General features: G+C 40.2%; 2 protein-coding genes across 2 annotated transcripts in view; one reads left to right on the forward strand and one right to left on the reverse strand.

The window, feature by feature from the left end:
• Positions 1–18,479, reverse strand: part of POLH (DNA polymerase eta) — a 30,034-nt gene extending 11,555 nt beyond the window's left edge. Inside the window, exons 1-5 of the mRNA XM_082662804.1 lie at positions 18,219–18,479; positions 14,739–14,879; positions 14,339–14,473; positions 12,685–12,902; positions 671–840 (exon numbers count right to left, since the gene is read on the reverse strand). Of these exons, the coding sequence (XP_082518930.1) occupies positions 671–840; positions 12,685–12,902; positions 14,339–14,473; positions 14,739–14,875 (660 nt within the window). The 5' untranslated portion in view covers positions 14,876–14,879; positions 18,219–18,479. The remainder of the gene's footprint in view (positions 1–670; positions 841–12,684; positions 12,903–14,338; positions 14,474–14,738; positions 14,880–18,218) is intronic.
• Positions 18,480–18,680: 201 nt separating this feature from the next.
• XPO5 (exportin 5) overlaps positions 18,681–22,981 on the forward strand; it is a 45,980-nt gene continuing 41,679 nt past the window's right edge. The window contains exons 1-4 of the mRNA XM_082664153.1: positions 18,681–18,904; positions 20,538–20,659; positions 21,577–21,649; positions 22,730–22,867. Coding sequence (XP_082520279.1) covers positions 18,800–18,904; positions 20,538–20,659; positions 21,577–21,649; positions 22,730–22,867 — 438 coding nt within the window. The 5' untranslated portion in view covers positions 18,681–18,799. The remainder of the gene's footprint in view (positions 18,905–20,537; positions 20,660–21,576; positions 21,650–22,729; positions 22,868–22,981) is intronic.

A 22,981-nucleotide genomic window follows, 5' to 3' on the forward strand; every position in this document is an offset into this window, starting at 1 on the left:
AGGGAGAGAAGGTAGTAACTAGAAATAATCAGCCACTGCCCAACTACTGAGTCTACACCAAAGGGGATGAAGATCCCAGGGCCACACTGCAGTTTAATCAAAAAGCACAGAACAAAAGCATAGAACACCCAGAACTCCACATAAGAAGTGAGATAATACTAGAAAATTCAGCAACCGAAAAGGAAAGAAATAGGTTCCAACTAGCCTCCTCCTTTCTTTGTTTGCTTGCAGGATCTTAGTCCCCTGACCAGGGATTGAACCCAGGGCCCCTGGCAGTGAAAGCGCCGAGTCCTAACCACTGGACCACCAGGGAAGTCCTGCCTCCTCCTTTCTTTGGATAGTTCAGTCATTAAGGAAATACTGTGGATACAACTATGTAAATAACCATTTCCAGCAAAATTTTCAGCCTGCTTCTTAGGAAAGTACATGTGTAATGTCAATCCCCATGATAAAGAATTACTTAGGTTTTTATTTGGTCTTCACCATGAAGTTTAAGTAGAAACCCATTTCAAAGTATATGTGTAATGATTTAAATGCCCCACTCATACCTATCCTGGCTGTTTGTTTTTTGTTTTGTTTTTGTTTTTCTTTTTTTTTGTTTGTTTCTATGCCCGCTGTGTTTAACTACAGATATCTGTGTTTCTCTTTGAAATCTACTATTAGCCTTCACCTTATTGTGTGAAATCCCGGCTGAACACTGAAAACCAGTCTGCCTCTCTATGGCTGCTCTCATTTCCTCCACGATCACTGCTCCCACAGTGAGCTGTAGGTCTGGAGAGGTGGTGTTATCAGTCTGAAGAGAATCAAGCCATTGCAATAAGCCTTGTTTTCGCATTTCCTCTGAAAAGTTGAGAGGTAACAGTTAGACTTCTTTTTTAAAAAATCAGGGTTTTATTTGTGTTATCTAATGCAGAAATGCTTAGATTTCAGGTACTTTACATATGTAGGTTTTCACCAAAAATGGCAGCCGTTTTAGAAGACTATTCAGTATCACAACAGAGATAAATTTCTCCTTCATACCAATTCTAGCAGCCTTATCTCCCAGCATAGGCTGAACCTTATAAGCTCTAATAAGCAACAAATATTTTGTATTGTCTTTCATGAGTAATGATTTAAAAGTACATCTGTTTTCTCTCTCCAGTTTTTGAACTTTCTTCTTCCAACTTCCCTTGCACATCACCAAAAATTCTATTAAGTTACTCAATTAGAAAATATTCAGAATTATCGCACGCTTCAGTATAAACTTAAGTTAGCATTTATGTATTTTTAGAGACTGGTTCCAGTTGAATACCTTAAGTCCAATCAGAGGCACTAGAAGATTTATTCTCTTGACAAACTATTTAAATTAGAAGTAGCTTTGTACCTTAGGGCTTTGAAAATACCTTACTATCCAATTTAGAACTAGTCATAGTTTTGAAAAACATTTTAAAAGTATTATATAACAAGGAAGTTAGGAAATATACATGCTGTTTTAAAGAGGCTGTAATGAGGTATGAACAAGGCAAGAAAATTCAAAATATCTTGGAGAGGCAGAGTGAAGGGTCACATATATGGAGAAGAGGAGGAAGATGAGCACATAAAAGGAAGTATTTTCCAGCTATTGAGGGCTGCTGTTTCTCTCCTTTGCTGGTCTATCTCCCTCCTCTAACACTGTAACTGCAGATACAGAGCAACGTTCTCCTCTTCTCTGTATATATGCTTTTTCTCTTGGTGAACTGGTACTGGCTTATGTTTCAATTTGTTTATGCTAAGTACATGCAAATCTTAATCTCTATCCCCAAACTCTTAACTTTAATCCCTTATTTCTACCTCCCTACAGAAAAAGTCTTCTTGAATTTTTCATTACAGTATCAAACAAAATACTACTAAAGTCAACCTTTATTATATCTTCCTCCCCAAAGGTTCTCTTTCCCAAACAACTCCCTATTTCTCTTAAAGGTTTAAAATCTAATATTGGCTTCTTTTTTTTTTAAATTAATTAATTAATTTATTTTTATTTTTGGCTGCCTTGGGTCTTCGTTGCTGCCCACGGTCTTTCTCGAGTTACAGCAAGCGGGTGTTACTCTTCGTTGCGGTGTGCGGGCTTCTCATTGCGGTGGCTTCTCTTGTTGCAGAGCGCGGGCTCTAGTAGTTGCAGTACGCAGGCTTAGTTGCTCCTTGGCATGTGGGATCTTCATGGACCAGGGCTCGAACCCATGTCCTCATCGATGGCAGGAGGATTCTTAACCACTGCACCACCAGGTAAGTCCCTTGGCTTCTTTTCTTTTATTCCCCTTTATTATAGTTACTTAGTTACCAAAGCCCACTTCAAAATATTTCACATATCCATTGCAACCCACTGTATTTTATTCAGCTTTTCTTCATTCTTGCCTAGGCCACCTCAAACTTCTTTGTTTGTGGTTTTTGTTTGTTTGTTTTTGGCTGCACCGTGCGGCACGTAGGATCTTAGTTCCCCCACCAGGGATCAAACCCATGCCCCTAGCAGTGGAAGCGCAAAATCTTAACCACTGGACCACCAGGGAAGTCCCCATAAATTTATAGTTAACTCTTAAAAATCACGTAGTGTTAAGTCTTCCAACTTAGTTCTTTTTCAAAATTGTTTGCCTATTCCACATCCTTTGCATTCCCATACAAATTTTAGAATCCGTTTATCAATTTCTATAAAATCCTGCTGGGATTTTGGAGAGAATGCAATGAATCTGTAGGTCAATTTGGGGAGATTTGAACTCTAATATTATTTAATCTTTCAGTCCATGAGCATGGTCTCTTCATTGATTTCATCTTTAATTTGTCAGTGATGTTTTGTAGTTTTCACTGAACTAGTTTTTCCATATATATTGTTAAATATATCTCTAATAATTTTATGGTTTTAATGCTATTCCTTTTTAAATGTCAACTTCCCATTTTAAATTTTAATATATAGAAATACAATCAATTTTTGCATATTGACTTTGTCCCCTGCAACCTTGCTAATCTCACTTATTCTAGGTTCTTTTTTTGGGGGGGGGGAGTAGATTCCCTAGGATTTTCTATAAACATGGGCATGTCACCTGCATTTGACTAGAACTGTTCTAAGAGTGAGCACTGGTAATTTATGCCAAAACTTCGGAATTAAACTGATAAACCTCTAGCTATGGCCCACAACTCTAGGGACCATAACTACAAAAGAGAAGTCCCTATACTGGTAACAGGTGTACCTTCCTCTGTGCTATGAGCTGATTAGTGCCTTCCAAGCTCCCTCTGGTTGTTGGCAGAATTTATCATCTTGGGGACTTCCCTGGTGGCAAAGTGGTTAAGAGTCCACCTGCCAAGGCAGGGGATGTGGGTTTGATCCCTGGTCCGGAAAGATCCCACATGCCACAGAGCAGCTAAGTCTGTGCGCTACAGCTACTGAGCCTACGCTCTAGAGCCGGTGAGCCACAACTACTGAGCCCGTGAGCCACAACTACTGAGCCCGTGAGCCACAACAACTACTGAGCCCACGCCCCAGAGCCCGTGCTCCACAGCAAGAGAAGCCACCGCAATGAGAAGCCCACGCACAGCAACAAAGAGTAGACCCCATTCGCCACATCTAGAGAAAGCCCGTGCACAGCAACGAAGACCCAATGCAGCCAAAAATAAATAAATTAATTAAAATAAATAAATTTATCATCTTGTGGCTGTAGGATTGAGGTCCCCATTTTCTTGCTGGCTGTCAGCAGAGGGCAGCTCTCAGAGCATAGCCATAGGGGCTTCTCCAAAGGCCCTCTTACAATATGGCGGCTTACTTCGTCAAAGCCTGCAAGCAGTCTAGCCAACTCTTACAGCTCTCAACTTTGGCAGTTAATTGATTTATTTTTTTAATTTTTAATTTTATTTTTATTATTATTATCATCTTTTTTTTGGCTGCTCCGGGTGGTATGTGGGGATCTTAGTTCCCTGACCAGGGATCAAATTCATGCCCACTGCAGTATAAGTGCGGAGTCTTAACCACTGGACCTCCAGGGAAATCCCTGATAGTTGATTTATATTTTTTTATACCACTACACAACTGTTTCTTATTATATGCATTCACATGTTCAATACTTGCTTAGAAATAAATGAATTAAAAGGAAGCAAACGGAGAACAAATGAATTCTTTAGCTAACACAAACCAGTTACAAAATGGCCCCGAAGGGTAAGTTTTCACTCTGACAATTTTTGAGTTATTTTTAATTAATCTTACTACTTAAACTTTCCACACACATAACTATTTCAGAAACAGAAAAAACAAAGTTGCAAATGCAGCATGGCTGAGTAGGACCCATTAAGAGGCACCATGGTAAAGTTGAATGGGAACTTCAGTATAAAAACATCACAAATACCTCGACCCTTTTCCCTAGCTTTGAAATATGTCACATCCACGAAAAACAATTTCTGGGAGGGTATATGCACTTAGATCAGCTAATTTCTGTTATGAGGTTTTTTTTTTTATATTACACACATCATATGAAGACTCAGGAGTATGATATATCATCATAAATCATTTCCTAGACATTGTACTGTTCTGAGCACTCTAAATAATAAGATATCACTGCATCTCGAAGCTTAATATTTAAACTAGACACAATAAAGCAACTTTTTCCTTCATATATGAATACCTTTTATTTCCTCATACAGAAATAAGATTTCTTTAAAACACTGGCATTTTATATAAAAATGTAAGAAAGATAGGTATAGAAGAGGCGCATGTCCATTTGAAGTAACATTTGACCTCCAACAAAGGTATGTACCATCATCTTCACCAGAGAGCTCTTCAACAATGAGTTGCCCTCCAAAACCAATGTAACGTGTAATAATAGTTCTTATATGAGGTGTGTAGGTTTCAGTGGGTCTGTGAATCTCCTGAAAACTACATGCAAAACTGTTTTACATGTAGACATGTATTTTTCTGAGGCAAGCAAGGGTCCACAGCTTTCAACAGATTTTCAAAAGGGCATATAGCCTTCAAAAAACCCTTAAACAGCAAATAATTTAAAGTACTATAAAACCAAACACAACCACACAAAATCTATGGGATGCAGCAAAAGCAGTCCTAAGAGGGAAGTCCATAGAGATACAGGCCTTCCTCAAAAAAACAAGAAAAATCTCAGGGACTTGCCTGGCGGTCCAGTGGTTAAGATTCTGCGCTTCCACTGCAGGGGGCATGGATTCAATCCCTGGTTGGGAACGAAGATTCCATATACTGTGTGGCGCAGCCAAAAAAAAAAAAAAACCAAAGAAAAACCCAGAAAAATCTCAAATAAACAATCTAACCTACTACCTATGAGAATTAGAAAAAGAAGAACAAACAAAACCTAAAGTCAGCAGAAGGAAGGAAATAATAAAGTATTATAAAACCAATTCCAAATGTTTATTTAAAAAAATTAGCTACACAGTAAAATGTAGTACACAAAACTAAGCCCCCTGACAAAAAAGAAAGAAAAAAAACAATAACAGGACTTCCCTGGTGGTGCAGTGGTTAAGAATCCACCTGCCAGTGCAGGGGACACGGGTTCGTGCCCTGGTCTGGGAAGATCCCACATGCTGCGGAGCAACTAAGCCCGTGAGCCACAACTACTAAGCCTGCGCATCTGGAGCCTGTGCTCCACAACGGGAGAGGCCGTGACAGTGAAAGGCCCGCGCACCGCGATGAAGAGTGGCCCCCGCTCGCCGCAACTGGAGAAAGCCCTCGCACAGCAACGAAGACCCAACACAGCCAAAAAAAACAAACAACAACCCCCCCAAAACCCAACAACAACAAAAACAAAAACACAACACAAAAAACAAAACCAAAAAACCCTTCCTTACTCTGATCCCAGAATAATAATAATAAATCAATAAAGGCAAATGTACCATAACTTTGCCTCCTTTAAGTGGCACATTACATTGTCCATTGTATTCTCCCTAAAGAACTAAAAGCTCTGCAGCCTCCACCTTGATAAACTCAGCTATCAGGATCAGAGAATAAAATAATTCCTCAATGGTCCTTCCCGTAAGTTTCCCTGGGTAGTTCCACCTCTACCCTTCAATACAACATATTAAAAGGCATCATACAACTGTTGACAGCAAAACTAAACTTTAATATCTTACATCTTACTTTAAAACATGGAACCCATGGAAAATTCACCACTGTAACTAGAAATAAACTAAACACTCTTGGAGCTTTTTCTGAACAAATCTGTATAGTTTCTACAAGTAATAACATATGCCCTGACAAGTCCCCCAAGAAGTTAACTTGCTATAGATTTGTATCCTTTTGGTTAACGTCCAACATTCAAAGATTTTCACTAAAAGAGCTCTTCTAAATAAGAATAATGTTGGGATTTCCCTGGTGGCATAATGGTCAAGAATCTGCCTGCCAGTGAAGGGGACACGGGTTCGATCCCTGGTCTGGGAAGATTCCACATGCCGCGGAGCAACTAAGCCCATGTGCCACAACTACTGAGCCTGTGCTCTACAGCCCATGTGCCTAGAGCCTGTGCTCCGTAACGAGAAGCCTGCGCACTGCAATGAAGAGTAGCCCCTGCTCACCCCAGCTAGACAAACCCCATGCACAGCAATGAAGACCCAGTGTAGCCAAAAGTAAATAAATAAAAAATAAATTAATTTTAAAAATAAATAAATAAGAATAATGTTACAAAATAAAGCTAAAGTACATGTTACAAGTGAAGGGGAGAATAGATACATTGTTTTGAATATAGCCATTATCATAAGTACTAGAAAATGTGTATGAAAAGGTGTTAAAAAGCTTCTAGATGCAGAATCTTTGCTCTGTGAACTCCAGCTGAATTCCACTTTCGTAATATTTTGATTAAAAAAAATAATAAGACCCGGATTAAAAGCAAGTTTTAATTGCCCTAATTTAATTCTAGTCTAAGAAAAATTTTTGTTTTGGCCACACCACACAGCATGCAGAACTTCCCCCACCAGAGATTGAACCCGTGACCCCTGCAGTAGTCTTAACCACTGAACTGCCAGGGAAATCCCTAAGAAAATATTTTTAACCATCAAGTACATTTTATTAAAGCACTTTCATGCAGATTATATCTCAAGTTTTTATCAGGCAGATAAAGTAAACAAAGATAAGCTTACCAAAAAAAAATCACTTATCATTCTCCTACACATCAATAACCAAGTGGAGAATATAATAGAAAAAAACACAAAATCGTAATGGCAATTAAAAAAAATTAAAGCATCTAGGAACTAACATAATGAATGCACAAGACCTTTATAGAAAAAAGTAAAGCTTTAATAAGGATATTATAATTGGATACTCATGTAATAAAAAAAGGAATCTTGATCCCTACCTCACATCCTGCAGACACACACATAATGGATAGTAAATCTAAATGTAAAAGGCAAAACAATAAAGCTTCTAAAATAATATAGGAGAGTTTCTTCATGATCTTGAATAGGTAAAGAAGACCTTAAAAAATACTATCCATAAAGAAAAAAAAAGACAAACTGGACCAAATTAAAATTAAGAGCCTCTATTCATCAAAATCCACCATTAAGAGAGTAAAAAACAAGGGAATTCCCTGGCTGCCCAATGGTTAGGGCTCCACGCTTCCACTGCAGGGGGCACAGGTTCAATCCCTGGTTGGGGAACTGGAACCCCACATGCCGCACGGCGTGGCCAAAAAATTTAAAAAAAAAGAGTGAAATACAAGCCACAAACCAGAAGATGCTGCAACACATATAGTTGATAATGACTCATATCCAGAATACATAAAGAAGTCCTATAGATGAATAAGACAATTAAACCAAAAAAATGGGCAAATACTTAAACAGGCACTTCATGAAAGAAGAATGGTCATCAACTTAGAAAAAGGTGCTCAATTTCATTAACACCAGGAACATGCAGACTAAAACCATAATATGATATCACTATACACTCATCAAAATGGCTAAAAAGCAAAAGAGAAAAAAGCAAGTGTTGAAAAAGATGTGGAACAACTAGAACTCTCATATACCGCTAGTGGAATTATAAATCAGTATACCCTTTTTGGAAACCTTTCGGTAGTATCTACTAACGCTGAGTACAGGCAAACTAAAGCTGAATACAGACAAACCACATAACTGAGCACTTCTAGTCATATGCTCAACAGAAATGCACACACTAAAAGATATTTACAAAAATGTTCATAGCAGCACTATTCTTAGTGGTCCAAAACTGGAAGAAACCCAAATATCCATGAAGAGTAGAATGGGTAAATGGTAGTATATTCATACAATGGAATACTACAGAAACTCAACTATATACAACAGAATGGATGAATCTCACAAAGACAATGTTGAGTGAATGAAGCCAGACTCAAGTATATACTGCATAATTTCAATTTTATAAAGTTCAAAAATAAGCTAAATAGAAATCAGGACAGTGGTTATATAGGAGAGGGGGGAGAGGAATAGATAATGACTGGGAGGGTAGGCAAGGGTGGCTTCTAGAATTCTGACATTTTTTGATCTGGGTGCTGCTTACATAAGTGGGTTTACTTTGTGAAATCACTCAAGGTGTACACGTACAATTTATATACTTTATGTATATTACATCAGTTAAAAGTTTAGAGGAGAAAGAAAAAGGAAAACATACTGGATTCTAGATTTCAGAAGAAGCAGAAAATATAAATCAAAAATTTTAATTTAAAAAGTCACTAGAGCTTCCCTGGTGGCGCAGTGGTTGAGAGTCCGCCTGCCGATGCAGGGGGCACAGGTTCGTGCCCCGGTCCGGGAAGATCCCACATGCCGCGGAGTGACTAGGCCCGTGAGCCATGGACACTGAGCCTGCGCGTCCGGAGCCTGTTGCTCCGCAACGGGAGAGGCCACAACAGTGAAAGGCCCGCGTACCGCAAAAAAAAAAAAAAAAAAAAAAAAAAAAAAAAAGTTAATGGATGACAGACTTGGGAAAAGATATTTGAAGAGTCAAAAATAGACAAGGGACCAACAACTAGGATACACAAGGAGCTCTTCCAAAAAAAAAAAAAAAAACAACGGCAGAAATCCAATGGAAAATTGAATGAAGATTATAAATAAACAATTCACAAAAGTAGAAACTCAATAGGCTAACAAGTATATGAAGAGAAGCTCAACCTCAATTAGTAAAGAGAAGTATAAATTAAAACAAACCCCAAAATATAAAATACCCCTTTATAGCCATCACATTGGCAGGTACTTTAAAATATTAGATAATACCAATTGCTGGTGAGGATATGGAGGAAACAGGAATTCTTGTGTACTGTCAGAGGTAGGGCAAATTGTTACAGTTATTCTGGGGAGCAATTTGGCAGTATTTAGTGAAACTAAGTATATGTGTATACCCTATAATCTAGCAGTCCACTCCTGAAGATACTTCCCAGAGAAACCCTTGCATATGTCCAAGAGGATTAATGAGGACATTCATCATATAAACAGAAGGACGTGAGAAGCAACCAATGAGCTCATCAGTAGGAAAAGGGTCTGTAAACATGGTAGATCCATACCACGGATTATGCTGCAGTTAAAAGAAATCAATTACATATAAATACAGCTACATGAATAGATGTATAAAATCAGCAATGAAAGAAAATTAAGAATGAGACCTATAATAACAGTGCTATCATGTAATTAAAAAGCACAAATTTTTTTAAACATTGTTTCACAGCAAATTAATGCAGTTTATACTCAACTGCATCTTTTTTTTTTAAATTTTTATTGGAGTATAGTTAATTTACAATGTTGTATCAGTTTCAGGTGTACAGCAAAGTGAATCAGTCACACATATACATACAACCACTCTTTTTTTTAGATTCTTTTCCCATGTCATTACAGAGTATTGAGTAGAGTTCCCTGTGCTATATAGCAGGTTCTTATTAGTTATCTATTTCATATATAGTAGTGTGTATATGTCAGTCCCAATCTCCCAATTTATCCCTCCCCCACCACCTTATCCCCTGGTAACCACAAGTTTGTTTTCTACATTCGTGATGCTACTTCTGTTTTGTACATAAGTTCATTTGTACCTTTTTTTTTCAGATTCCACATATAAGCGATATCATATGTTTGTCTTTCTGTGTCTTACTTCACACAGCATGACAATCTCTAGGTCCATCCATGTTGCTACAAACGGCATTATTTTTGTTCTTTATGGCTGAGTTATATTCCATTGTATATATGTAACACATCTTCTTTACCCATTCCTCTGTCGATGGACATTTAGGTTGCTTCCATGTCCTGGCTATTGTAAATAGTGCTGCAATGAACACTAGGGTGCATGTATATTTTTGAATTATGGTTTTCTCTGGGTATATGCCCAGGAGTGAGATTACTGGGTCATATGGTAGTTCTTTTTTTTTTTAACAACTTTTTTTTTTTTAAAGATGTTGGGGGTAGGAGTTTATTAATTAATTTATTTATTTTTGCTGTGTTGGGTCTTCGTTTCTGTGCGAGGGCTTTCTCTAGTTGTGGCAAGCGGGGGCCACTCTTCAGCACGGTGTGCGGGCCTCTTACTATTGCGGCCTCTCTTGTTGTGGCTCACAGGCTCCAGACGCGCAGGCTCAGTAGCTGTAGCGCACAGGCTTAGTTGCTCCGCGGCATGTGGGATCCTTCCAGACCAGGGCTCGAACCCGTGTCCCCTGCATTAGCAGGCAGATTCTCAACCACTGCGCCACCAGGGAAGCCCAACAACTTTTTTTTTTTTAACTTTATTTATTTTATTTATTTTTGGCTGTGTTGGGTCTTCATTGCTGCACATGGGCTTTCTCTAGTTGCAGCGAGTGGGGACTACTCTTCGTTGTGGTGCACAGCTTCTTACTGTGGTGGCTTCTCTTGTTGTGGAGCATGGGCTCTAGGTGCATGGGCTTCAGTAGTTGCAGCGCGCAGGATCAGTAATTGTGGCTCGTGGGCTCCAGAGCACAGGCTCAGTAGTTGTGGCACACAGGCTTAGTTGCTCCAGGGTATGTGGGATCTTCCCCGACCAGGGATCAAACCCGTGTCCCCTGCATTGGCAGGCGGATTCTCAACCACTGCACCACCAGGGAAGCCCCGATATCGTAGTTCTATTTTTAGTTTTTTAAGAAACCTCCATACTGTTCTCCATAGTGGTTGTACCAATTTACATTCCCACCAACAGTGTAGGAGGGTTCCCTTTTCTCCACACCCTCTCCAGCATTTGTTGTTTGTAGATTTTTTTTTTTTGCGGTAGGTGGGCCTCTCACCGCTGTTGTCTCTCCCGTTGTGGAGCACAGCCTCCGGACGCACAGCCTCAGCGGCCATGGCTCACAGGCCTAGCCGCTCCGTGGCGTGTGGGATCCTCCCGGACTGGGGCACGAACCCGTGTCCCCTGCATCGGCAGGCGGACTCCAAACCACTGAGCCACCAGGGAAGCCCTGTTTGTAGATTTTTTGATGATGGCCATTCTGACCAGTGTGAGGTGATACCTCATTGTAGTTTTGATTTGCATTTCTCTAATAATTAGTGATGTTGAGTACCTTTTCACGTGCTTAAAAAGCACAAGTTTTAAAAGCACACGTTATATAAGTCAGAGAAAGACAAATACTGTGTTATCACTTATATGTGGAATCTAAAAAATAAATAAATTAATACAACAAAACCGGAACAGACTCACAGATAGAGAGAACAAACTAGTGGTTACCAGTGAGGAGAGGGGAGGGGAAGGGGCAAGATAGGGGTAGGGGTTTTAGAGATACAAAATACTGTGCATAAAATAAATAAGCAATAAGGATACATTATGCAGCAATTATTTTATAGTAACTTTAAATGGAGTATAATCTATAAAAATAATGAATCACTATGTTGTACCCCTGAAAGTAATATAATAGTAAATCAACTATATTTCAATAAATAAATAAAAAATAAATGAAAAATGATAACAGCAGACAAATAAAAATAATTAAAAGCACATGTACAAAGCAACACTGTACAATTTATAAAGACATATACATATTTAAGAAGATATACATCAGTGAGTGCCAGAGGGTTTGTGGGGTAGGAAGGGAGAAGGGGGAATCACTATGAAGGGGAAAAGAAGTAAAATAAGTAAAGTAAAATGAGAGAGGCCTTGAACAGCCCATCGATGACATTATCCTGATAACTGATTAGAAATTTTGAGTAATTCAACTCCCTGTTGTTTAGGTCCCCTTAAAAAAGCTCACTCTTCGGGCTTCCCTGGTGGCGCAGTGGTTGAGAGTCCGCCTGCCAATGCAGGGGACATGGGTTCGTGCCCCCGTCCAGGAAGATCCCACAGGCCGCGGAGCAGCTGGGCTCGTGAGCCGTGGCTGCTGAGCCTGCGCGTCCGGAGCCTCTGCTCCGCAACAGGAGAAGCCACAACAGTGAGAGGCCCGCGTAACGCAAAAAAAAAAAAAAAAGCTCACTCTTCTTATGAACCAAGTTACAATAATATAAATTAACCTACAAATAATGGAAGTGTGCAGTCAGCCTTCTACTGATAACTTTAACCTGCCCTAGTTATGTCTCAAGAGAAACTTGATGTTAATACAGATTTTACAGCTTCTCAACATCTCAACCTGGAAAGATAAAAGAATTTGTATATCCTTCCATGTGAGTCCTTGTGATTCATTCATGTTGTAGTTTAAGTTTCCTTTCAATCAATCCAAGAAGGAGCAGTGTGACCAAGCAAAGCAGGTTCCAAAGGCAGGAAGCAGAAGCAATATGATGCTATGCAAGTACCTTTCCGAACAGTCCCTTCTGCTGTTGTAGGGCTTTGGGGCAACCCTTCAATGTAGGTGGTTGGCAATAAGTCTGCTGAGAGAGGCTGACCTTGGAGCTTTTGCAGTCTCTCTTGTACAGCACTGGTCAGGTCTACATAAGCCTCATCAATGCTGGCACGTTCAATCACAGCAAAACGAGACATTACCTCCATCACTTCCACACTGGCTTCCCGGTACCTAAGAGCATGAGAGCACAATATACTCACACACATACAGAGCAAGGAAAGGATGCTCTATTGCAGTAGTTGGTGTTCTTTCACAGACTCTTAAGTATAATCACTCCAAGGTATTTTTAAGAATATTTGATAAACTAAGTATATATATGTTTTTGCAAATCATATTTTTATTTTTATAACCTGGCATCTCAGGTTAATTATTAAAATAATAATTTTAAATTACCAGGTCTTTATTAATAACTCTCTGGTCTACAAACTTATTCCTAAATTTTCTAAAACTGCCTTTGTTCATTATTTGATGAAGATTTTAAGAGTAAAATAAATGATCCAGTTTTAAGTTGGTGGCATGTGGCTTTTCAAAATCACACTCTGAAGTCAACTATATTTCTGGGAAGTTACACTGTCTTTCCCAGCATAAAATTCTATTCAATGCAACGTAGCATATGTCCATTAGCTGAATTAATTCTACTTTAGGGTTACAGTATTAATCTTCAGTCAAATCTGTCTTCTTTTCTGGCAATAATCCCAATGTGAGGTTGGCTATGACACTCCACCTTTAGACTTCTAATTGATAGGTGAATTCAGGGGTATCTCAAGTCCCAAGTCAAAGCATGATCCCTACACACACTACCCCACACAGTATAGTGTACTGTGAGAACATGGAGATCTGAAAATGAATCCTCAGTCTTCCACTTCCTAACTGTGCGAACTTAAATTATTTAACCTCTCTAAATTGGTCCCTCATTTGTGTGTGGGGGTGGGGGTGGGGGGGGATAATACTAGAACCTTCCTTATAACAATGTGAGATTTAAGAGACACTGCCAATGAAGAATTTAACACAGTGCCTGGCATATGACATATGTTCACTATACACTAGCTATTAGGATTATTATAATGACTGGGGCTTGTATCTACCTCTAACTTGGCTATGCCTATACTAATGCCTCCCATTCCAAGGCTAACTTTCTACAATCTGGGCAGAGATCGCTCAGTTCAAAAACAGAAAAATTAAGCTTCTTTGGGACTGTTCAGTTCTGGCAAATAATTCTAGATATTGCACTAGAATGTGAGTTTGACTCAGTCTTCTCTGGAAAAACTCTTATTAGTTTCACAGTCAATTTAATTACTTCAAACACTTCAGACTTTTGGCCTGAGAACATGGGAAGTGGAATTAAGTTTTAATTATAACAACCAATTGTTAAATAATTAAGGAACTGAAAGGGTATTAAGGGTGGCAATTATTATAGGTAATAATGATTCCGAACTGTTCCTAAAACGCAATATTAAAATCTGTTTTCATTCCACACTGAAAATTTAGCTGACTAAAGGGAACTTTTTCAGATGTTATTTACATAAAACGAATTAGAAACATGAGTTCCTAGCCTCATGAAATGCTTCCAACTCTTCCATTCCCCTTAAACAAGCTTTTCTTCTTACTTGGTGAGGTTAGCTTTTCCATGGGACTCACGAACTTGTGCCAGTAGAAGATCTGGACATAACTTCTTAGCATCTTCTGCCCACATGTATCTAGTGACCCCAAATGCACGAGCTTCATAACTTACTGAAATGATTCTAAGGTTAGGAAAAAAAGGGGAACAGAAAAATATTACATGATCACAAGCAAAAATAATTAAAATTTAACATGATGAATAGGTTATAAACATAATAGTATAAACTTTTTGGTCACTGATGCTACTATTCATTCTCAAACATAGCAGTTCAGAATCCCCCAAAACAGGACCTAGCATAGTGCCACGTATTCTTTTTTTTTTTTTGCCATGTATTCTTATAGATTAAAACAGTAGTTGAGAGTTACAACAATAACTATGATACATACCCACCACCCTTCCATGATTTGTACTGTGCAACTGCACAAGGTTTATTCCTCAAATGAGGATTTTGCCGCTGTTCCACTTGAACAAAAAAACAGTCCATGTCCACTAGAGTAATTACCCGGTCTTGTCCATTAGCCATTTTTCTGTAAGACAATATTTTATGGACAGTTAGAAAGGATATTGAATAAAAAGTGCCAAAGAAAATTATACTTCCATTCTTCCATTGTTGAATTACCATAAGCATGGGAACATGGAAACTAACAATAATGAAACAGGCATTTTCATATACTGCTGGCAGGAAAATAATAAACTGATACAACTTTAGAAAGGTAATAAATATTGAAAGCTTTAAAGAATACCCATCCCCCCAAAGAATTGAACACTTCACAAAAGAAGATATACAAATAGTCAACAGTCACATGAAAATGGCTCAACATCATTAGTCATAGGGAAATGCAAATCAAAACCACAATGCAGGCTTCCCTGGTGGCGCAGTGGTTGAGAGTCCGCCTGCCGATGCAGGGGACACGGGTTCGTGCCCCGGTCCGGGAAGATCCCACATGCCGTGGAGCGGCTGGGCCCGTGAGCCATGGCCGCTGAGCCTGCGCGTCCGGAGCCTGTGCTCCGCAACGGGAGAGGCCACAACAGTGAGAGGCCCACGTACCGCAAAAAAAAAAAAAAACCACAATGCACGTCAATGGAGGGATAAAGTCAACAGTTAATCTAGTTGACAGACAAATCTCAAATATAAGTTCAGGGAAAAGAGAAGCAGAAAATGATATATAACATCAAAGCATTCATGTGAATTTTTAAAACTTTTTATTTTGAAATACTTTTACACTTACAGAAAAGTTGCAAATATAGTAGGGTTCTCCTATACCCAGTTTCCCCTAAAGCTAACATTTTATACAGCACAATTATCAAAACTAAAGAATGAACATTAGTATAATATTCACACTACAAACTTTACTTGAATTTTACCAGTTATTCCACTAATGTTCATTTTTGGTTCCAGGATCCAGCTTAGGATCCAGTCTTAGTCTTCACGTCTCCTTAGTCTTCTCCAATCTGTGACATTTCATGTTTTTCATGACCTTGACACTTTTGAAGGGAACTACTCAGTTGCTTTGAGAATGTCTCTCAGTTTAGGTTTGTCTGATGTTTTCTCTTGATTAGACTGAGGTTATGCATTTTTAGCAAGAATATTATGGAAGGGTTCTGCTTTTCTCAGTGTATCATGTTGGGAGGTACATGATGTCACTGTGTGTTAATACTGGTGATGTTAAGCATATCATTTAGTTGAGATAGTGTTTGCTAGGTTTCTCACTGTAAAGTTACTATTTTTTCCTTTCTTAGGAGAGATACTTTGAGACTATGCAAATACCCTGTTTCTCCTCAAACTTTCAACCACTAAGCACCCATCAGTGGATCTGGCCTGTCACAATTTGTGATGTTCTAAAGGTGATTTTCTACCCATTCATGTAAATTTTTGAAGACAAAAAGAAAACAATACTACATACTATTTGTAGACAGACATATATAAAGGTATGGATGCTAGACTGAAAGAACAAACCTTATACACAATGAATACAGACTAACGTTTTCATTTAACATTGTTAGAAATCTAAAAGGATTCAGTAAACTAAAGCAGTGGCTCTGCAAACTTTGCTACAGATTAGAATCACCTAGGAACCTTTAATACTATTGATTTCTGGCTTCTACCACCAGACATGTAACTTAATTGGTATGGGTGTGACCTGGCCATCATGATTTCTAAAAGCTCTCTCTAATAAGCTCTCTCTTATGATTTTTATTTTTATTTATTTATTTAATTTTGAAAGAAGGCATCAGGGATTAGAAGTTGGGTGCAGAATGGCTTCATTTAAAGAAAAAGAGAAAAAGGAAGACAATAATCTTTGGTTTATTATTAAAGAAAGAATTCGTGTGTGTGTGTGTGTGTGTGTGTGTGTGTGTGTGTGTGTGTGGTACGCGGGCCTCTCACTGTTGTGGCCTCTCCCGTTGCCCAGCACAGGATCCGGATGCGCAGGCTCAGCGGCCATGGCTCACGGGCCCAGCCGCTCCATGGCATATGGGATCTTCCCGGACCGGGGCACGAACTTGTGTCCCCTGCATGGGCAGGCGGACTCTCAACCACTATGCCACCAGGGAAGCCCTCTCTCATGATTTTTAAAACCAGAGATTGAAAACCACTGACTTAAAGTAAATAAGATATTTGTGGAAACACAGTAATTCATGATTTAAATATGAGAGAACACAGGTTATACAGTTGAGTAAGCACTCAACTGTATTCTTTTTTTTTTTTTTTTTTTTTTTTGCGGTACGCGGGCCTCTCACCGCTGTGGCCTCTCCCGTTGCGGAGCACAGGCTCCAGACAAGCAGGCTCAGCGGCCATGGCTCACGGGCCCAGCCGCTCCACGGCATGTGGGATCTTCCCGGACCGGGGCACGAACCCGTGTCCCCTGCATCAGCAGGCGGACTCTCAACCACTGAGCCACCAGGGAAGCCCAACTGTATTCTTTTTTTAAAAAAGTATCAAAAATTAACATTCACCTTGAAAAAAGTGTCATGCAACTACAAAGCTGGAAGATTAGGGAAAAGAAAATGATGAATTCAAAAAATCAGAGTATTCAAGGCATTAATTCCTTACAAATTCCACTCACCTAAAACAGGCAGAACGTAATACTTTAAACATTTATAAGTTAAAACCATAACATGCCAGAAATCACTTTACCTTGAAGTGGCTTTTGTACAGTCCTGGAACAGATAACGCCAAAGTAAAAATAGTAAATGCATTGTCACACACACACACCCAGGTAAGTACATTAGATGCAAACACTAGAAGTGGAGTATGAACAGGGAGCAGTGATTTAAGTAGAGCAAACATTTCCTAAATATACAACACCAAAACGGATATTCAGATTTTAACTGTTTTAGTTTTCAGTTTATGTATTTTGCTGGAGAAAGCAAGAGTTTTTTAAAGATGAAAAATGAAACATACTCTCTGCCAGAACCCTCCTTTGGGAATAAGGATTACACTATTTTGAAGTCATATAAATATTATATACATATATGATATACATATATATTTCATATATATGATATATGTAGCACTTCAAATGATCAAAACTGTACAAACCTTCGGTATTTGCAATTATTCATCATTAACGATCTCGATTTACCCCAATCTTTAAAAACAAGTTTGGTGCCAATCAGGTGATAACACACCCAAGGAAAATACGTACAGGTGAAGAGGGAGGTTTAAGAGCTACCATTTTCTTTCCACAAGAAAAATCCTCTTAAGAGGCAATACCAGGGCCTTTTCTCTCTGTGAGCAAGTATTTCTATTTCATGTAATTTCGGCCCAATGTTGTCCCCAGTCACTGCTATATTATACAACCAATAGCCAAGGCAACATGAAAAGTCTAAAAACAGAGATACAGAACTGTTCTAAATTCTCTTACCAATGTGACAACACTTGGCAAAACCGCCACCAGCGGACGCCACCGATGCTGGACTCGGTGTCCACTGGAAGGACGATGAAGTGGTCTTGAATATCCGTCTCCTTTCCGGGAACGGATCAGTCGGTTTCGAGAGAGATTTATTCCCGGCAACGACGGAGAAAAGGACCTAAGCGCGCTGACGATCCTCGCCCTGGCAGCAGCCGGCACAGCCGGGCGGGTCCAGCCTTAGCCACCGAGATCTGCTCACAGCCTTTCCGACAGTTATTCACCGCGCGCGCCGCCGAGGGCCGTTGACGCGCCTGCGCACCGTGGCCCCTAAGTCTCTCGCTCCGCCCACCAAGGAGCAACAGTCAAAAGGAAGTCGCCACTTCCGCGGGCGCATGCGTACTGGAGGGTCGGGCGCGTGCGCAGCGCTGGCTTTTTCCCGGCTGGGTCTTGCTCGCGCTCCTCCTCCCGCTCCCCACCGTCCCCCTTAAGCCCGCCGCGGCCGGGTACCAGCGTGTGGTCCCGCCAACGGAGCGATCCGTGCCTCGTGCTTCCGGGACGTCCGTTGTGCGCGCTTGCGGCGCGTGGCACTAGTCATGTCGATGGATCAAGTGAACGCGCTGTGCGAGCAGCTGGTGAAAGCGGTGACGATCATGATGGACCCCAGCTCCACCCAGCGCTACCGGCTAGAAGCCCTCAAGGTAGCTGGAGTCTGTCGCCCCGGGCCTGCTCCGAGACCCTCCCCCAGCCCCAGCAGTACCGGCGCAGCCCAAGACCCTGGCCGTCTCCCGCCCACGCGGCCCCTGGACCTCGGTCCCCAACCCCCGGGGGCCCTCCCCTCGCCGCTTTCCGCGCCTCTTCCCACTCCCCGCCTTCTGTGCTCGCCGCTCCTGCCCTTCTCCCGGGACGCTGTCGTCCCTAGCTCTCTGTGGCCGTCTCATCTCACCACCACTTCCCACTGCCCTCTCCTCCCCCCTCGCCACTTCTGTTTGCTCTTCTCCGTACCACGACTCCCTCCACAGCCTGCTGCACCCACTTTATTCCCTCAAACCCCACATCCCTGCATCCCCTCGCTTTCCCGTGGCGCACGTGTCCAGCCCATGTCCAACCCGTCCCCAACACCGGCCACATTCTTTATAGTCTCCGCTGCACTAAACGTTTCCTTGCTGACCCACTCCTGACCCGCCCTAACCGAGCTCCAGCCCCTCTAGTGCCCCTTAACACCCTTACACCTCTCCATAACCCACTTCTGTGTCTTGGGTATTTCTGGCCTAATTCTCACCCCACCCCTCCATGTTTTTTATTGTGTGATATTCTTAGGCTTTGCGCAAAGATGAACTTCTACCACTTACTTTGCATTTTCACAAGGGTCTTTTGGTTTCCTGAAAGTAGTTTTCTTGAGTGTCGGATGCTCTGCTACCGGGACTGACTCTTGTAGTGTAATTTGGGAATGCTAATACAAAACCAATGGGGATGCTAATACAATTCGAGTTTATTCCCCCATCAAACAATGTATGTGGGCTGTGAGAAATGACCTCTAGGAAGAAATATTTGTGCCGTGTGTATTTTAAGAGATGTAACTTCATAAAGTGGAGTGAGCATCACTTGGAGGAAACTTTACAATATATAGATGTATGCCACAGGATTTGGAATCAGAAATATTTGGGTTCTATTAGTTTCGCTTTTACTATGAAATATTAAAGATAGACACAAAAGTAGAATACTGCAACGGTCTTGTGTATACCCATCACCTGAACTCAGCAGCTGTAAAGATTTTACCACATTTGCTTTATCCCTCCCCCCACCAAAGGTTTTTAAAGCAAATCCTAGAAATTGTCATTTTACCTGTATACTTCAGGGGTATATCTCTAACAATTTTTTACTCATTTATGTCAAATTTATTTTTTCTAACACTAATTGGCCATTGCATGGGAAATCTGGAACTATCAAAGTGAAAGGAATGTTTATCAGTTCTTTATTCATATAATATTGATCTAGATTTTGCAGCTTAAAAATATAGCTCAGGGGCTTCCCTGGTGGCGCAGTGGTTGAGAGTCCGCCTGCCGATGCAGGGAACACGGGTTCGTGCCCCGGTCCGGGAAGATCCCACATGCCGCGGAGCGGCTAGGCCCGTGAGCCATGGCCACTGAGCCTGCGCGTCCGGAGCCTGTGCTCCGCAATGGGAGAGGCCACAACAGTGAGACGCCCGCGTACCGCAAAAAAAAAAAATATATATATATATAGCTCAGGTTGGAGTTGAAGATGAAGTTTTCTGTTTTTAGTCCACACTCTCTCTTGGCTCCTAAGGGAAACGCTAACTTTTCTTCTTTTCAGTTTTGTGAGGAGTTTAAAGAAAAGTGCCCTATATGTGTCCCTTGTGGCTTGCGGTTGGCTGAGAAAACACAAATTGCCATCGTCAGACATTTTGGGCTTCAGATCCTGGAACACGTTGTCAAGTAAGGAGCTTTTGGACCTTACCACTGAAGTGTGTGAGAGAGCAAATCTTTATTTAGTGTATAACTCATAGAGGTACTGTTTAGGTGAGTAGAAAAGAGCAATCCCCAGGGAGAAAGGAATGATTCCTGAGAGGTTATCACAACCTCACGGGAGCTCTCATTCAGAACTTAACCTTTCTCAAGTTTCTTCATCTGTGTAAAGTGCATAGTACATACTAAGCATTCTGCAAGTATTAGCTCATAGTCATTTAGCATTTATTGAGCTCCTAATATATGCCAGCAGACCTCAGATTTTTTTAGAATAATGCAGTGTATAGGTAAATGAATCTCTGATTAGGCAACACGCCTTTAATTTCTTTTCTTTTTTAAGTTTGAGTGTGAATGGCAAATTCTAAGCAAGATTATATGAGAATAACTGAAAACCCTTCCTAACTTGAGTCTCCTACTCCCAGTGCCTATCAGAAGCATCAGCTTTTAAGATTTAGCCACAGTTTTTCTGGAATTGTGCTATTACTTTCCAGTAATTTGGGAATTACTGAACTGAAACCAGTTCAGAAAGGAAGTTAGTGTTTTCAATTTCTATTTTCTTCTGAAAATCAGCTACATTTTCGCAGTTGTCCCAGGTACATATTTGCTTTTGGTCTGTCAATAAAATCAAGGAGAAAAGCTCATCTGTGCACAGATCCTGTGTGGATTCTAATTAATGGACTGCTGCGTATATAAAACTCTTTTTTTTCTGTTAGCATTTTGGTTAAATGTGGACTGTTTCTGTCCATTCTTTGAAGGATACCAAAATCCAAAGTATAGTTTCTTAGTGAAATCACCAGCATTATTTTAACACAGGAATCAAAGCTAATCTGTTCTGAAGAGAAGACTTCTAATTTAGTTCTGTTGACTTTATGCATTTTGGTGGCCAGGTTTCGGTGGAACAGCATGTCTCGATTGGAGAAGGTCTATCTGAAGAACAGTGTCATGGAGCTGATTGCAAATGTAAGGAATGGTTGGTTGGAAGTCCTGTGTTTCCGAGGTAGTTTAGACAAACTGTAACTTTTCCAATGTAGCATTTGTGTAAAAATTCACTGCTTCTACATAGGTCAAACAGCATGCTTTATATAATATTAAATGTTACCTTCAAGATAAAAAGAACCACCATCACTAGAAATCACAGTTCATCACGTTTCTCTTACTGGATTTAATTAATCCCTTATGTGTTGACTTCTGTTTTTAAAATTATGAAGACAGGGCAGAGAGATTAAACATTTTCAGCAAATGAGTAAGAGTCTTAGATTAATCAATTCTAAATTAGATTACACTTTGCTATTTGTTTCCTTTTATTCTAAAGTGAATTACTTTATGATATTAGCAATAAAAAATATGCTGAATGAGTTTGACTCAGGAGTTAGAATATGACTTTGAACATGTTTAGAATCCATAGCCTTTTATGTTCTGTTTCACAAAGGGCATGAAAATGGGAATTCACACTCCTTTACGTCCCCAAAGTCTAGTGTTGTTAATAGAAAAAAAAAATTCCCTTCAAAATTATTAACTTAGCTAGCTAAGGATTTGTATTTTATTAATTCTGGGGAAACTTGATAGAAGTCATAATTCATTAGTCTTGATATCAAACTTCAGAAGAGAGTCCCAGTAATGGTCTTTCTGTATCTTCTAATACTAGAACTATTGGTAAAATATTCAGTTACTCCTTATTGTCCCACTTTATCAGCCTTTCCATGTGTTCCTTATTTCCATACTTTTCCACCCTGGCCCTCTTACAAAATGAAAACAATCAATATGAGAGTCTCTTCAGTTTGTAAAGGAGAAGAGCAGTGATGTCTTCCTTGCTCCATGAGACAGCCATTTTATTAGCTGATGCAACCCTCTGTTAAGCTTTAAGTGGGAAGGATGATTAGTGAGAATTCAGGACAGGTGACTCAGATATGGAGAACAGGTTTGTTTATTCTGTTTAGTTTAAAAGTAGGCCTGCTCATGAGTTTCATACACTTTTACAGCCCAATTTTTTCCCTTGAATTCAGTCTTGCAGACCTCTTAATATCTCTTATTCTTTTTCAGGGAACACTGAACATTTTGGAAGAGGAGAACCATATTAAAGATGTTCTGTCTCGAATTGTAGTAGAAATGATCAAGCGGGAGTGGCCACAGCACTGGCCTGACATGCTAATAGAATTGGACATTCTTTCCAAACAAGGGGTATGTAGTACAGCTGTATCAATTCAGGGTTTTTTTTATTTTTTTTTTGTTTTTTTTTTGCGGTACGCGGGCCTCTCACTGTTGTGGCCTCTGCCGTTGCGGAGCACAGGCTCC

This window comes from Grampus griseus (assembly GCF_964374135.1).
Source record: "Grampus griseus genome assembly, chromosome: 10".
Lineage (NCBI taxonomy): Eukaryota > Metazoa > Chordata > Mammalia > Artiodactyla > Delphinidae > Grampus > Grampus griseus.